The sequence below is a fragment of the Cibotium barometz genome, chromosome 1, assembly GCF_041138505.1.
Source record: "Cibotium barometz isolate CiBa-2024 chromosome 1, ASM4113850v1, whole genome shotgun sequence".
Classification (NCBI taxonomy): Eukaryota; Viridiplantae; Streptophyta; class Polypodiopsida; order Cyatheales; family Cibotiaceae; genus Cibotium; species Cibotium barometz.
The window spans coordinates 68584492-68601672 of NC_141046.1; the positions used below are offsets into that span (position 1 = coordinate 68584492).

The 17181-nt window shown below is 47.4% G+C and overlaps 1 protein-coding gene across 1 annotated transcript in view; it reads right to left on the minus strand.

The window, feature by feature from the left end:
• LOC147642378 (myosin-11-like) overlaps positions 1 to 16907 on the minus strand; it is a 142561-nt gene extending 125654 nt beyond the window's left edge. Inside the window, 3 exon segments of the mRNA XM_086805732.1 lie at positions 14611 to 14754; positions 14836 to 14967; positions 16747 to 16907. Of these exon segments, the coding sequence (XP_086661858.1) occupies positions 14611 to 14754; positions 14836 to 14967; positions 16747 to 16788 (318 nt within the window). The 5' untranslated portion in view covers positions 16789 to 16907.
• Positions 16908 to 17181: the final 274 nt, after the last annotated feature.

The following is a 17181-nucleotide window of genomic DNA, read 5'->3' on the forward strand; positions in this document are numbered from 1 at the left end:
GGACAGTCTTAGTTTTTCTCGGTCGGATCGCCGGCAGGGAGGGACTAATCTATCACGGATTGATGCTTCTATGTGGGTGACAGGTTCGGGGAGCGTGGTGGCTCCGTTGGCATTCTCGCTGGCACCTCTTTTTCAGACCATGCGCCAGTTATTTTGACACTTGAGGAGAGGACACGGGAGACCAGCTTGCAGTTGAGGATCCCAGAGAGGATACTTACAGATCCCAGTCTTTCTGAGGACATTGAGAGGATATGGCATGATAGCCAGAGCTCTGACCTGGATGCAGCAGGCCAGTGTGCCCAGGGACTCATCGAGCTCAGCTCTTTTTTGCACGCTACAGCCTTGACACGGCTGGGAGAGACACGAGAGCGGGAGCGTCGCTTGAGACGTGGCCTTGCTTCGCTCCAGCGTCTTCAGGAGCAGCTGCCTACATGTGAGTGGGTGGCGTCCCAGCTGAGCCAGGCACGCCAGGAGGTTAGAGAGGCAGAGGAGCAGAGACGAGTTCTACTATCATTGCCAAGCCTCTCAGTGGACGCAGCTTGGTGATAGAGTGATTGGGGAGTTTTTTGAGATCACCGGACCCCGCCATGCTCGAGCAGGAGTACGCCAGCTCAGGAGGCAGGACGAATCGTTAGCCACTGAGCCCGGAGAGATTAGAGCCATTGCCACTGAGTTCTATAGAGACCTGCTTTCAGCGGAGCCAGCCACGGAGGCACGTGATGCTTGCAGACAGACTGTGTGGGCCCATGTGCAGCAGAGGAGGGTCACAGATCGTATGCGCACAGTTTTGGGTGAGCCCCTTTCAGAGGCTGAGCTTGTTGAGGCTTTGAGGGTCCTTCCGCGTCATAGTTGCCTTGGGGAGGACGGATTAACGCCTGCCTTTTTTATGCACTATTGGGACCTTTTGGGGCCAGGCCTCCGCAGGGGCTTTCAGTATGTTTTGGACACTGGGTGATGCCACAGAGCTTTTCAGAGGGCTTGATCTTTCTTATCCCCAAGGGGGAGGGAGTGTCAGATGATATTCGACATTGGAGGCCTATTACGATCCTCAACAGACCCGGGTTTTAGATGGATTCCTGCTGGCACAGCAGTGCGGTATCTGGGATGCCAGATTGGACTTGATTTGTCACCTGAGCAGCAGATCGCCCCGCTTCTTCTGAGCATTCGGAAGAAGCTTTTATATTGGAGTACAGCTCGGCTATCCTTGGCTGGGAGGGTGGTGGTGACAAATCAGGTGCTTTTAGCGACTATGTGGTACATCACGTCTTGCTGGATCTTCTCGAGCTCTTGCATCAGCCAGGTACAGAGGTTGATCAGAACTTTCTTTGGTCTGGGCGGGATGGTCAGCCGGCCCGGGCTAAGGTTGCTTGGGCAGTTATTACTCTTCCGCTGGCCCAGGGGGGCTTGGGCATTATAGATCCAGCTGATCAGAGTAGAGCCTTGTTGGGGAAGCTTATTGTTCGGGGGCTGCTTCCAGGCGCTGAGCCTTGGAAGGAGCTTCTTTTTCAGCGGCTGCAGGCTAGAGCTCCCCCAGCAGGGGGCACTTGGGCACCAGAGATACGGTGGATCTTCATAGAGATGAGGAGGACAGGCCTCAGTAGAGGATGGGAGGACAGATTTGCCTTGAGCATCCTGCGAGCTTGGGAGCTGCTGAGACCAGGGCTTTCTCAGAGACCTCCCACTTGTGATGAGGAGCGGGCCAGACAGCCGCTCATCTGGAGCCCCGCGGTACGCACAGAGCAGGGTCATATGCTGGGTTCTCCGCCTCGTCTAGCCTGGGGACCATTGGCGGCAGGCCCAGCACGCAGTTTTGGAGATTGGCAGGCCTTTTGCAGTCTCCCGGAGGAGATCCAAGCGGAGAGGCTGAGTCACTTCAGAGGGGGGCTGATTATGAGTCACTTCAGAGGGGGGCTGATTATGAGGGATGACATTCAGGAGGCACTCACTGAGGAGTGGTTCACGCCTTTCCAGCCAGCGGCCCCACGGTGGATGGGAGCCTTTACACAGTTGGAGATCCTGATTGCTGTCAGAGCTTGCACTGAGGATGGTAGATGCCTCTACTATGAGATACAGGATGAGGGCAGACTTCAAAGACTGGAGGCGGAGTCGCCTTTGGTTGCAGAGTGCATCTTTCAGACGATACGGGTAGTGGCCGCCGCTTCTCGGAAGTGGCATATTGATCCAGACCCTGCAGATGTGGACTCTGATCGGCGCATATGGGCATATGCTGCGCACCCCTTGGCCCAGCTCCAATGGGACCCTGGCGAGTACGAGTGGCCTGATCCTTATGCGTCCCCCGAGGCCACAAAGATCACCTTTTTCCAGGACACTGTTCGGTTGGGGAGGCATATTTTGACTGTGAGGAGGATGGTCTCTCCAGCTGCATCGGAGCATTGGCGGCTACAGGGACTCTCACAGGAGTTCCTCGAGGATTTTTGGACCAGGCTCTGGGCTAGCCGACAGGCACGCAGGATCTCGACTTTCCAGTGGGTGGTTGCCCACAGGGGCTCTGCAGTTGGCACCTGGCTTGTCTACAGTGGCCTTCCGTCGGCCTGCGTCCGATGCCGCCACCCATTGGAGACACAGAGACATTGCCTATGGGACTGTCCACAGGCGCAGCAGATTTCGCTGAGGATGCTGCGCATTTTGGCCCCCCTCTCTCCAAAGGGCATGTATACGTGGGGAGCCGCTGCTTGGTCGACTTCGTCAGGGCCTGCTCTGGGATACGAGACAGAGCAGGACAGCCAGGCCATTAGATTCATTAGGGGCCAGCCTCGCCTTGTTCCTTCACCGGATTTCTCGTCCGCCGACTGGACACAGGAGAGGAATCTACGATCGGAGCTCCTCAGCAGCCTCACCATATGGTTCACCTGGAGAGCCCGTTGTTTCAGGGCCTTTGAGGGGAGACTGGAGCCACCAGCAGAGACTGTTCGGGGGATCTGGCAGGAGTTGATTCACACCCTGCGAGGACAGTATGACCGCATCCAGGGCGACTCGGATCGAGCGATCTTGCAGCTCCAGGCCTTCGACTCCACTTGGCGCAGCGGCCCCTTCTATACTCTACACACGGGTACTCCCCGCTGGCACTACAGGCCACCTGTTTGGATTTTCCCCCCTCCTATTGTATGATATAGCCTCTCAGTTATTTGTACTTTTTTGCACCTAGGGAGAGTCTCCCTAGCTGCCTTGATTGGCTCTCTGCTCTGCCTTCTTATGAGCAGGAGAGGGGTTTTGTAGCCCAGTGGGCGTTTTTTTTATAACTAATGAAAGGAACTTTTCTCGGAAAAAAAAAAAAAGAACACGGGAGGAATGTTACCCCCCTTGCCGTCAGGAATAATCTCCATCCGGCCCTCACTGTGTATCGGAATGGTGGAGTTGTCGCCAATGAAGATGCGACCTGACTGCCGTTTTAGATCCAAAAAGAAGTCTCGGGAAGGAGTCATGTGCCTGGAAGCACCACTGTCAAGAATCCACTCCCGGGTATTCCTTTGCGGTGAAGCCAACTGCCTCCCCGCTCGAAGACGATGAAGCATCTGAGTCCATCATCTCTAAGTGCACAAATGCTGGAGTCTTTGCAGCTGAGGCTGAAGAATCAGCACTCTTCCCAGTCCACTTAGGACACTTCCGCCAATAGTGGCCTTTCTCGCCACAATCATTGCAGGACCTCTCGGCCTTCAGTTTCTCTCGATCTCTGTCAGGCTTCTTCTCAGAAGACTTCTCCGGTGAAGCGTTCCCTTTGCCTTTGTTATTATTCCGACCTTTCGACCGTTGGCCAGTTAAGGCATCCGAACCTCCGCTGTGAGGAGGGTTCGTGAATCGTTCTTCCTGGTCCAAGACCATGGGCACAAGCTCCTCCCATGTTATGGTGCTGAGCCTACCACTAGTAATCAAAGAGGAGTAGAAATCGGATACTGAGAAGGCAAGTGGGACAGCAAAGTAATGGCCATAGCTTCTGATGATATCTCCTTCCCAGCCTGGAGGACTTCCTGCTGAAGGGCCTGCAGCTTGTTAATATGATCCCGCATCGTTGACGACTTTGCAGGGTTCATAACCCGCATCTGTACTTTGAAGGAAATCCTCTTCATGGGCGATACCCTGTTATAAAGAGAAGCCAAGTGCTGCCATATGCCTCATGCCAGCGTCATGTGCTTTCACTGGACTCCGCGGAGAGCGCCTCACTGGTGTTCCGAGACCACGCATAAACAGGCGCTCTTGTACTAACGCCTGGCTCTCCCGATCTCAGCACCTTTGGACCGAGGTTCTCCAATAGAGCTTGGACTACCCGGCACCGAACGGTTGTTGGCCATATAGGGAGTCGGGAATCCCTTATCAGATTTAACACAAAATACTTTACTTAAATCTGAAATTCACTTACTTGTGGATGGCAGATAGAGGACCAATACCCGTGGTATTTGTGTAGAAGATGTAGCCACCCAGGAGACGTGAAGTCCTCTTGTAGTCGCCAGTGGAGAAGACGTGCAACCTCTTTCAAAGATGGAAATAGAGAGGCAGCCTTAGGAGAAATAACACCTTGTTGAAGAAGCAGCCACCTTGTTGGGGTGGCACAGCCCCTCGTAGAGAACTTAGTGCAGCCACCAAGATAAGTACAACCGCAAAGACCACAGCCACCTGCTGTGAAAGAAGGAGCACCCACTTGCAAGGGAGGAGTTGCCTGGCTGCAGTGTGGAGGAAATAAGGCGTGGGAGAGCTCAAGCACAGCCGCCTAGGGGTAGTGTTCTGCTGACTGGAAAACAGGCTTACAGCCACAGCCGCCTGTAAGGGCATGCGTAGCCTGGAGAGGTGCAGCCGTTAGCTAGGGGTCGCCTGCAGTCTCTGGAGGTACAGCCGCCTGTAGAAGAGCATGCGCAGCCAGCAGTAGCATAAACAGCTGCCAGCAGAAAAGCATGCGCAGCCAACAGTAGCATAAACAGCCGCCAGTAGAAGAGCATGCGCCAACTGTATGCAACAGTAGCACAGCCGCCTTTGATTTTGGCTCAACCGGCAGGCGATGAAGTGCAGGGTGATGGAGGCGCACAAAATCATCGTATCTTTCAAAGATGGTCGCCGGCTTCTTTTATTATGGTTGGAGGAGGAGTAAACAAACTGTTTTGGCTGGCCCCCCCCCACGCTTGCATGTGGGTGGCCAGTTCCAAAGAGGTGTGGTACGTGACCATGCCCACTCCCACACTCACTTAAGTGGGGCTCCCCACCTTGGCCCCTGAGTGGGTGCCCACTTTTAAGTGGGTGTGAACCTGTAACCTTATAAATCAAAAGGTTAGAAATAAAAGTATTAAACTAACATGTGCGGTATACTTACCACCTATTCACAGGCACAAAAACTCGTCAGAAGATAGAGCAGACTTCACGACTCACTGGCAGGCGTCCCCGCTCAGTAAGTAACACGTCAAGCAGGCAAACACAAAAATACAAGTCATGCAAAAACAGTTTCAAACATGCAGAACATGTGTGCATGTGCAAAAAGTAACATGGACATATCTCCCGTTCATGGAACAAGTACAAAATATCTGTCGGCACAAAACTGGCACGACGTAAAATATAAAAACCTGGTCTTCCTATGGAGTGACAGTCCCATAGGTAAGACACAGTTCCAGGCACGAGCCTCCCTATGGTGTGACAGTCCCATAGGCAAGACACGGCACGAATACTGGCTCTTCCATGGCGTGACAATCCCATGGGTCGAACACAGTCCAGGTCATACACGGGTGGCACCAGTCTGGCTCCTGTCCATACGACACCATCCTGCTAACACACGGGTGGCACCAGTCTGGCTCCCGTCCATGTCAGCAAAATACCGGTCTCTTCACATGAGACACCGGCCTGGCCTCAAGTGAACGAGACGCAAAAACTAGAGATGGACCAAATGGTCGGCCAATTGGTGACATCCCCCCGGGCTTCTAAAGAGTTGTCCTCAACTGAAAAGCCTCAAGATATGCCTGCAACAATTGTGGGTAATCAACAAAATAATCCTCATTTACCCACTTGGCATCAATAGGCAGATAATTCTTAAACTTCACAAGGTATCTCCTTGAAAGCTTTCCGGCAGGTAGCTTTCGGTCCTTGTGAAAAACAATCTGTTCTGGCTGGAGGATCTCCTCAAGCTCTTCAATCTCTGGCGGATCTTCTGTGACAGGCTCATCAGGATCTGGCCCCACATATTTTCGAAATAGACTCACATGAAAAGCATTGTGAATCTTCCAGTGACTAGGTAAAGCAAGCCTGTATGACACTTCATTGATCTTGTGAATTACCTTGAAGGGTCCATAATAGCGAGGAGAAAGCTTAGGATATGATCCTTCTCGTCCTGGCCTCTTCCGAAGCCTAGCCTTCTCAAATTTCAGCAAAACCCAATCACCTTCTTTGACTTCCATGTCCCTTCTGTGCTTGTCAGCAGCCATTTTATGCTTATCCTGAGATCTTGCAATGGCTGTCCGCACCTGACCAAAGGCAACATCCAAGTCACGAACATATTCATCAGCTGCAAAAATCTCATCCTTGGTACGAGGATGGGTGGCAATACCACTCTGCCATAGATAATCTCAAACGGAGCCTTTCCCGTGGAGGCATGGATTGTATTGTTGTTGGTAAACTCAACAAGTGGAAGATACTTCTCCCATGCACTCTTTTGATCTACCACATAACACTTCAATAAATCCAACACGGCTGAATTTGCAGCTTCACTTTGGCCATCCGTTTGGGGATGATAAGCTCATGAAAACTCAAGCTTAGTACCCATATTATCAAATAAAGCCCTCCAAAAGAGACTTGTAGTCCTAGGATCTCTATCCCCAACAATGGATTTAGGCATACCATGATGCTTGAAAATATTAGCAAGAAAAAGCTTTACCATATGATCAGCTTTAATGGTTTTCTTGACGGGCAAGAAATGAGCTTGCTTGCTAAACCTGTCCACAATGGTCCAAATAGCATCATTCCCATGCTGGGATCTAGGCAAATCCATAATAAAATCCATAGTAATACTTTCCCAAGGTTGCGAGGGAATAGGCAATGGCTGAAGCAAACCTGGAGGTTTTTGCCTGTCAAATTTCACCTTTTGGCAAGTAATACATGCACGCACATAAGCCTCAATGTCTTTACGCATGCTTGGCCAAAAGAAATATCTCTGAATCATACGTGTAGTAGGCATAATACCTCTATGACCAGCATAAGGTGGAGCGTGACATTCGTCCATGACCTTTGGACGCAAATCCTTCACCACACATAGGCAATTATCCTTCATAAGATAACCCTCTTTGATAACATAAGAGGCATGTGAATGACCAGCCATCAAATCAGTCCATATATGGCAAAAATCAGCATCCAAATGATACAAATCTCGCATAGCCGATAGGTCGCCATGAGAGGCCACTGAGACTGCAGCTACATAAGGCCTCCTGGATAATGCATCGGCCACCACATTTTTCTTTCCTGGAGTATGCACAATCTGAAAATGAAACATGGAAAGAAAATTTGCCATTCTCATCTGCTTCTCTGAAAGCTTTGTTTGAGATAGAAAGTATCTCAAGCTTTGATGATTTGTCTTGACTACAAATTCAGTCCCAAGAAAATAATGTTTCCATATCTTCAAGGCATGAATTACAGCCAAGAGCTCTTTCTCATAGATATCCATATGAAGCTCGGCATCATGCAAACGACGGCTTTCGTATGCAACTGCATGCCCTTCTTGATTTAGGACAGCTCCTATGCAATGACCACAAGCATCACATTCAACCACGAATGACTTGTGCAAGTCAGGAACAATCAAAACGAGTCCACATATGATAGCATGCTTGAGCTGCAAGAAAGCATCCTGTTTCTTTGAAGTCCATTTGAAAGCAGTTTTCTTCTTTGTGAGATCATGTAGAGGAGTGGTAATCATGGCGAAATGCCTTATGAAACGCTTGTAATACGAACATAATGTACGTTTTGCAATTCGGGCCAATTGTGAATAGTCTCTATCTTTGCAGGATCCATTGTAACTCCATCTTTGGATACAATATGACCCAAATAATGAATCTTTGAAAGGAAAAACTCACTTTTCTTGGCATTTACGAAAAGTTTATGCTTCCGCAACTCTTCGAACACTGTGACCAAATGAGTTCTGTGTTCCTGCTCATTCTTGGAGAAAACCAAGATATCATCAAAGAAGACTCCTGTGAACTTGCGATGGGGTCGGAATATCCTATCCATCATACGATCAAAAGTAGCAAGCAGGAGCATTGGTGAGACCAAAAGGCATTACCAAAAATTCATATAATCCGAAGGCTGTCCTGAATGCAGTCTTATGGACATCTTGTGGCACCAATCGTATCTGGTGATAACCACTCTTCAAATCAAGTCTGCTAAAGCAAGCTGAGCCATCAAGCTTATCCAAGATATCATCAATTCGCGGAATTGGAAATCTGTTCTTGATGGTAAGCTTGTTTAAAGCTCTATAGTCCACACACATACGGAATGATCCGTCCTTCTTTTGAACAAGAAGTACAGGAGAGCAATAAGGTGAGAAACTGGGCTGAACCAAACCTTTCTCTAAAAGCTCATTTACCTGCTTCATGATCTCTTCTTGTTGTGCAGCACTCACTCGGTATGCGGGTTTGTTGGGTGGAGAACTACCTGGCACAAGATCTATGCGATGATCTTCGGGCCTTTGGGGAGGTAATTCACCTGGCAATGAATCAGCAAAACAGTCGTTGAATGCATAAAGAAAATTCAGCCTATCATTAGACATAGCATCCACATTCTGATGATTTGGCACAAGGCTATCACAAACAAAAACCAAGTACGCTGAAAGACTCTTTTTCATTGCTTTATTAATTTGGATGTGTGATACAAGTGGGATGGAATCCCCTTCTTTGCCAGCATCAATAAAATGCATGCGGCCTTTATGCATAAAAGAAATCATATTGGACTTGTAGTCTTTGCGGGGCTCAAGCCTATGGTGCCACGGCTTGCCCAACAATACATCACATCCATTCAGTGGAGCAACTAGGAAATGCTCATTATCAAGATAGTCCTGGATATGGATGCGCAACTTCCCTATCAAAGGGGTAACCTGCACCTCTTTACCAATAAATGCACCTTCGGCTTCAATCTCAGGTCCCATGTTTTCAACCTCAATACCCAATGCAGCTGCCGTTTGCATAGAGATGAAGTTATCGGTTGCACAGTCATCAAACATGAATAGTGCGGGCTGATCCTTGATTTGCCCCCAAGCCTTGCAAACCATTCGCTCTTTTGCATCATGACTAGTATTTCCTTGCACATCAGGAACTGCATGTACATTAGCCTTGGTCTGCTTGTCCTCGTGCTTTGGTTTGCAATCTGGGCATTGTCGAAACAAGTGGTCTTTGCTACCACAAGAAAAGCATTTTCCATCCTTGGCATATTGCTCTCTTTGCTCCGGAGTTAAGCCGAATTTGTTCTTCCTTGGGCCCTGATCTTTAGATGTGTTATTTTCAGCTTTACCACCCTTGTAGGGCTCCCGGAAGTTCTTTTTAGGTGGCTGTCCACCCTTTTGCAGATTTGGGACAGCCTTGTCTTTCCCCTTTGAACCTCCTTGATCCTGCTTAATCTTGAGCACCAATTGCTCCGTAGCAAGAGCAGAAGCTGTGAGTTGTTGCAAAGTATGTTCTATGCCCGAACAATATGCTGGTTGCAGTCCAGAACGAAACTTCCTCTTTCTTTCATCCTCAGTGATTTGCATAAAGGGAGTCACTTCCAGCAACACTTTCCAGAACTTGTTAACATACTGTTGCACGCTTTCATTATCTCTTTGCTCCAACCTGTCCCACTTTTGAGTGAGAGTTTGCTCTGCATTTGGTGGCAAAAACTGAGCATAGAATCTATCTTTAAATTCCTTCCAGGTGCTAATGGGGTCCTTGGTGATCTTTTCAGTGATCCACCAATGAGCAGCAGTGCCTTTCAAAAACATGCTAGCATGGCGTACCTTTGACTTTTCAGTAAAGTCCTCATCACTAAAAGCAATGTCGAACTGTGCCACAAATGCTAACACTTTAGAAGCATCATGTTCACCATGAAAGACATCAAATTTAACAGATTTGTCACCTGCTTTGAATTCCTTGAGCTTTCTGGCATGAGGCTCATGGTCTTCTCTTTTTCTTTTCCCCTTGTCCAACGGGGCAGTCCTATCTGCATGGGCTCCATGGGCCGTCATAGAAGTTTCATGAGGCACGGTGGCATGTGCTCCACGAACTTGAAATTCAGATGCCTGCATAAGGCAGTGTCTCTCCATGAGACAACTCAGAAGGCAAAATTTTTCCGGAAGCAAACCTGTCACCCTTACCAAGAGATACATGTCTTGAATGCATGTGACTTTCATGCCCTCCATGAGCACTGGCATACATATATCTGTCAGGCTTAGTGCCTTGTGGAGAAGACGCATGTCGAGAGGTGGGCCGTAAATCTAATCACCTCCCCTAATCGGAATGCACCTCGCAATCTACTGCATAAGAAAGTCCTTCCAAGGCTCAGTGCCAAGAAGAAATCCTCTGACTACCAGCTTACAAAGTAAAGCCTTACACTACACCTCCGGGTCAATTATGTTCAATCCTCCCTCTTGCTTAGGCATAATACCCTGGTGTGTACAGTGCTATCTAATCTTGACCAAAGGAAGTTTCCGAATAAGCCGACGAAGCTGACCAATGCATCCCTTATGAAACACCCAGCAAGAAGTGACAAACCAAGCAATCACCAACAACACTGGCAAAATCAAGCTTCCTGCTACTCCAATACTAAAGTTTGCTTTTAATCCTCATGAGCACAAGGGCGGACTGTTGGGTAGGTGAGATGTCAATACCAACCTAACAACGATATCTAGTAGTGCATCCTCTCTCAATCTAGGTAAATCCCACATCCAAACCCCAATCTATCTACAGAGAGTCACTAATCCAAAATCCCGCTCATTTGTGCCAATTAATGGAGGCTCTTTCTGCCAAACAAAACATCTCCATAAAGGCATGCCTGTGAAGCCTCCAAAAACATAGCAGTATCATCTGCTAACTCAGAGTCCAATAACTCCTCCTCTGTGCTGCGGAGAGGCAGCCTGAGGCCCGAGACCCCTAGGGTAACTGTAAGAAACCTGCTCTCAGGCTCCGCTACTAAAAGGCACAATAGTGGAGCTAAGGGGCATCCCTGCCTCACGGAGCGGGAGATTTGAAAGCACTCACCACACCCCCCGCCGTAGGCTAAAACTGTGTTTTGGACCTCCCTATACATGCATGAGACCCCTCTGATCCACTCCTGGGAGAAACTCATCTGTGCCATCGTGCCTTCCAAGAAGTCCCAATCCACTCTGTCTCATAAGCTTTTTCAAGGTCTAACAAGGAAACCATTATGTGTGTCATGAATAACTCTCTAAAGAACAGGCCGAGGCCTCATACTTACTGCCTTTGCTAAGATTTTGTAAGCTAAACCAAGCAGAGTAATGGGCCTCCACTTTCTGGTCTTGTCCCCACCTTTTGGGACAAGGTGGATAAGACCCTCCATGATAAAATGGGGCATCATACCAATACACCACATCTCCTACAGACCAATCGTAACATCATCACCAATGTAATCCCAAAACTGCAAGAAGAAGGATGGAGAGAGGCCATCATCCCTTGGGCATTTGCCTTTCGAAAGGGTGTGCAAAGCATGTCTCAGCTCATCCTTTGAGAAGGGGGCATCCAAAGAGGCACACAGATCATCTGTAATAAGCCTGGGCATGCGCTCCCAAACTATTTGTTGTGCAATATCTCTATCCAAAGAGTGGGCCTCTGCAGAGAGCAAGGTTTGATAAAAATCTAAGGCAATACTCCTCACCTTATTTGGATCAGTATGAAATTCTCCCTGAGAATCCTGCAAGCATCTCAAATCATCCCTATTGTGCATAGGTCCCTGTGCTGAGAAAAACCGTTTGTTGCATATGCCACCCAACTGTGTCCAAAATGCCTGATTAGCATGAAATACAAACTCAGCCCACCTATCCATGGCCACCCGTAACTCAGCTCTAACAGTGGACAAAAGGTATGGGATCCAAGAGGATGCACGATGCTTCTCGTGTTCCCTCTGAAACGCAGCCAACCTGCATCTCATAGTTTACTCCTTGTCTAGAGCCTCTTCTTTCTTGGCCAAGGCAACACAATGATAGTGCTGGCTAGTCCTCTCCAAGGCCAAAACAAGCCTCTCCCAGGGGTCAGGATGATCACAAAATCTCCAAATCTCTCTAATCTCCAAGGAGGTCTCTGCATCCTGATAGAGAGTAGGATGCGGGCACGTGATACACCCTTCTCGCTCCCAAGCTCCCTTATGCACAAGACAACCTAGCAATGATCTAAATTGGTAGTAGATGGCAAGATGGCAATAGAGCCTCCTCTATCCAAGCTCCACTCATCCACACAAAATCTGTCCAACCGTGCAAAGATGCATCCATCCCTGCTTCTACGGTTATGCCATGACTAGGATAAGGAATTAGGCCTCCTCTTGAAATCATCCTTTGTCCAACAATCCCTGCCATAGAAGGAAAGTATAAATCTCTCCCAGGAGGCTCTCTCCAAGGGGTGTGTTCTACCCTCACGGCCACCCTTTTTGTCCAATGGCCTCATCACTTATGGTTTGGGCTATTCTTAGGAACAAGGGTACCTATTCAGGTCATGTGCCTTCCCCCTTTGGGTGAGGATGATGTACTAGTCTTCTACTCCATTCAGGATAGGTGGCTCTTGAAGAGAAGTCTTGAGCAAGATATCATTGAGGAGCTGCTGGTCCGACCGGTGAGAGTGGTGGGTAGGGCAGGAAAGCACATCTATATTGATCCAACTCAAGGGATGATTACGGACTCTTTTTACCACATGAAACGCATGCCCTTCTTCAGTTACACTGTGCGGAACACCAGACACTTGAATCTGGGACGAATCCAGAGAGTCCCTACTTCTAGACCGCATTGGGAGGCTTATGGGATCACCCTTGACATGCAGGGAGCTTTTTGGCGGAGGTTGTGGCACTCATACAAGGAAACGAAGATTTCCTCTATTATTTGGCTTTCTCTACATGGTGGACTTGCCACCAACCAGTAAAGACCGGTCATTGGTGCTAGCCCAACTTGTTCGAGATGTGCAGGGGCTTGAGAGACAGTTTACCATTGCTTATGGGAGTACAGGGAGGTAGCACAAAGGATCTGGACTGCAATAGCACACCTTTTTGGGAAGATAAGGAGAGATGCCTACATTTGTTTTGGTGCTATTGTTTGGTTGACACAATCGGGCCCGCAAATCAAGTTTGAAGGGAACTACAGAGATATGATCATGTGGGTTACTCACGGAGTGGGTCGGCAATGTCATCTTCAAGACATGCCAAAGTCATGCTACGTACCTCCAACACAGAGGTTGGACACTACATGGGAGATCATTGCTAGCATCACAACTTGGCACATCTGGAAGGCTAGATGCACTAAGGCCATGGAGGGCACTTTGGTTTTTGATACCCAATGCATTTGCAGCACTGACGACATGCCAGTGTTAGGCTACGTACCTCCAACATAGCGGTTTGACAATGCATGGGACATCATTGGTAGCATCACAGCCTGGCACATCTGGAAGGCTAGATGCACTGAGGCCATGGAGGGCACTTTGGTTTATGATACCCAATGCATTTGTAGGATCTAGTGTGATATTATCCAGACGCTCATTGCTAGCATCACAACTTGACACATCTGGAAGGCTAGATGCACTGAGGCCATGGAGGGCACTTTGATTTATGAATACCCAATGCATTTGTAGGATCTAGTGTGATATTATCCAGACGCTCATTGCTAGCATCACAGCTTGACACATCTGGAAGGCTAGATGCACTGAGGCCATGGAGGGCACTTTGATTTATGAATACCCAATGCATTTGCAAGATCTGGTGTGATATTATCCACACGCATGGCATTTTTTTCACTCTCTCTCATATGGGGCCTTGCTGGCAGCACAAGGCACCCAATTGGTTGACGTTTCCCATTTGCTTGGTCTGAAATCTCCCTTTTTGTAAAATTTTTCATGTCTCTTTTCCGGAAAAAAAGAAGAGGAGAGTAGAGCTGACTTTTTTCTCTCTCCAATGCTTTTGTTCTTGTCACACACCCTTTTAGCATCGTTTAACACTATCAAAAGACACTAAAACTTGTTATGTCCTCCTCTAGAGATACCGGACACAACAGGTAGAACACTTGATAGGTTAAGGAAATGGAGAGATCTTACTGCTAAATCATTTACTCCTAACCAAGCCAGGAACTAAGGTGGCCAATCTGTTATAATAGAGGCCCAAGGAATTACCAACTGAAGTTTAAAATGGGTGATATTCAAAGGGTATGAAGACTGAGGTTTGTTGGTGGCCACATGGAGCAATGCGGCAAGGGAGGCTTTTTTAATCTCTGCATGTGACTAGAGCCCTATAGGAGGAAATACAAAAAAAGGTCTTGATGAAGATATAAATCTTAATCTTACCAAAGTTTCAGAGAAAAGAAAAGCTCTTTGTGATGAAAACTCAGTGTAAACTTGTCAAAATTTGGGCAATAAGAGGCAAAAGCAAATATAATATGAATTTGAGAAAAGTACTTACATAGATATCATTCAACTCATACCGACATGCAAGGTTATACAGAACTCCCGGTTCATGCAAATAAGCTAATTTTGTCATGTCATCTATGCCTCCAGGTAAAACATCTACATCCCTTGGATGGACCTTTGAAATTGAAGAGACTACCTGCAAGACAATTTTTAAATGAAGAACACTGCAGCACTTTGGAGGTTAAGAAATGCCATTAGCAAGCAAGCCAAAAACTACCAGTTTTTTGCCCTTCTCTATTCTCGCTGTCACATTTTGACTGTCGACCTCCACCACTTCTGCCTGCACCCAGGCCAACCGGTTGTCTTCAACCCATACCTTGGATCCAGCAGCTAAATTGATTGTGCGAAGCTGAGAGCAAACAAAGCCCAAATTACAACCAAGAAAATGGTTACAAACATTATGTGCATGGGTCATGATATGGCTAGCCTAACTACATGTAAGTGCATCCTGTCTTGCATTTCATGTCTCTGCACAAGCCATGTCATGCAAGTGGGACCATGAATCTGATGTTGCTTCTCAAGGGAGTCTTCCTCAAAACCTCTACACACCTAGCTGCCTCCAAGGCCCTGGCTCAAAGTTTACAAGACGAGGACCTGTGGGACCACATCCACTCATAGGACATTCCAAAAGAAGAATCAAAGACATGTTCCTTAACTGTGCGTAGAGAAGCAAGCTCACAGCCCTCACAAAGGAGCATTTTGTCAGGCATAATGCATGTGTCATGACTACCGAGGCCGTGCGCAGGGTAGACTAGGAGAGAATTAGGTGACCACTGCGAACCCTATTGACAGAGGGATAGCTGTGTTTGTAAGGTTTAGGATTTGCACAGGAATAGACAAGATGCATGCCTATGAAGGGATGATTGGTACCTGGAGGCAGTCGCAAGGAACAAAAGAGCAAGAGAAGACTGGAGATGGACAATGTGGACACTATTGACGTGTGCCTCTGGGCAAAAACAGGAGCAAATCAGGTTTGGGCAACACTAGTGTAAATGTGGATGGTTTCTTGCCGTCTATTTGATCAAATCTCCAATTTAATTGCGCTAACTAAACCACCTTCATGAGCCTTACACACTAGAATTGTTTCTCCTGTGGGAAGAAGTTTCAGTGTTGGTTTTCAGCCACAGAAATGGAGAGATGGCGAAGTAAAAATTGCAGAAGAATTTCCCAAGGATAAGGTAGCAGTTCTGTTACCACAAATTCCACCCATCTTGCCAGAACCATCACCTGGAGATCCACCAACTATGCTCTTAATCCTCCAGATGATGCAGCAGATGAATCGGCACATGGAAGACGAATGCGCAAGGACAAGGAAGTAGAATGACCCCAACCTAAGGTGTTGGGTATACTTGGGTTTTTCAAGCATAACTGTTAGCAAAGAAAGATCCGCACTTCTCAATCCTGGAGCACAGAAGAAAAAGTCCATAGAGCTCAGAGAAAGCATGCAAAAGAAAAACCTACTAGGGAAAGGGATCACCACAACTTTCATGAGAAGCACCTGCACCTAAGGCCAGGACATAAGTCTCAATGTTCCAGATTGGCTACATCATGACGCTAAAGGATTCCCACCAAGTTGGAACATAGCATTTCCATCAAGTTATGTCATTTAGCTAGTTTTTCTGCTGGTCTTCTCCCCTAGTATTGCGTCCTTGATTTCTCACCATGCAGCTGTGATGTTGAGAGATTTCTTATGAAGTCTCCTCCCAAACCAACCATTTAATGCACCCTATATATACAATTAGGATAGTTAGCAAGCGATCAACTTAAAAAAGGCCACTGCACTAGGCTTGATTTTTCAAGGGCACAGGTAGAAAGATCTAGTACATCTTAAGTCTGTCATGACTAGAACCTTAGACAAAATTGAAAGGTTCCATGAGAGTTACAGGTTCAGGCCATTGAATTTGTCGTTAAGAAAGTTTAAATTGAGCAGGTGTTTCGACGCTTTGAAGCCTTGAGAGGGCATCGTAACTTCGTTTTGTTTCGAGAGCAACTTAAAGATATTTTAATTAAGGTACATTATAAATTTTGCCACTTTCAAAGTGGAGCTGGAGCTTCCATGATGGGTTTCAGTAAAGCGCCATCCAGGATTTTTTCCCTGAGCGTTTAAATTTGTGGAAACTAAGCATACCTGAGAAGGCGATTGTTGGAGAGGTTGTTTCTTGCAATTCATTGTTGTGGGTGGCTAGTCTCGCGACGGCCAGGACAATCTTTTTTTAGAATGTGAGGGTCGTATATAGTATTTGAGCTGTGAACAATCATAGTGTTTGCCCCACCATGAAAATGCCTTTTTCCCATGAGAGCTATGTATTAACTAAGAAAGCAGAAAGATGGTGAAAGCTGCACCCACGAAATGGACTTTTGACAACACCAGTCACGTGCTCACCCTTCCCCTTGTCCAACTTTATGTATAAGACTTCCTTACAACTTGGTGGCTACACATCATGGATGGTTTTGTACACTTTTACATTGCGCTCCACAAATTAAAAGACACCCCCCCCCCCTCATGTACAATTCCACCTTTATTTTTCTTCTCCTCCTTATTCATGGACAACTAACTTCACTT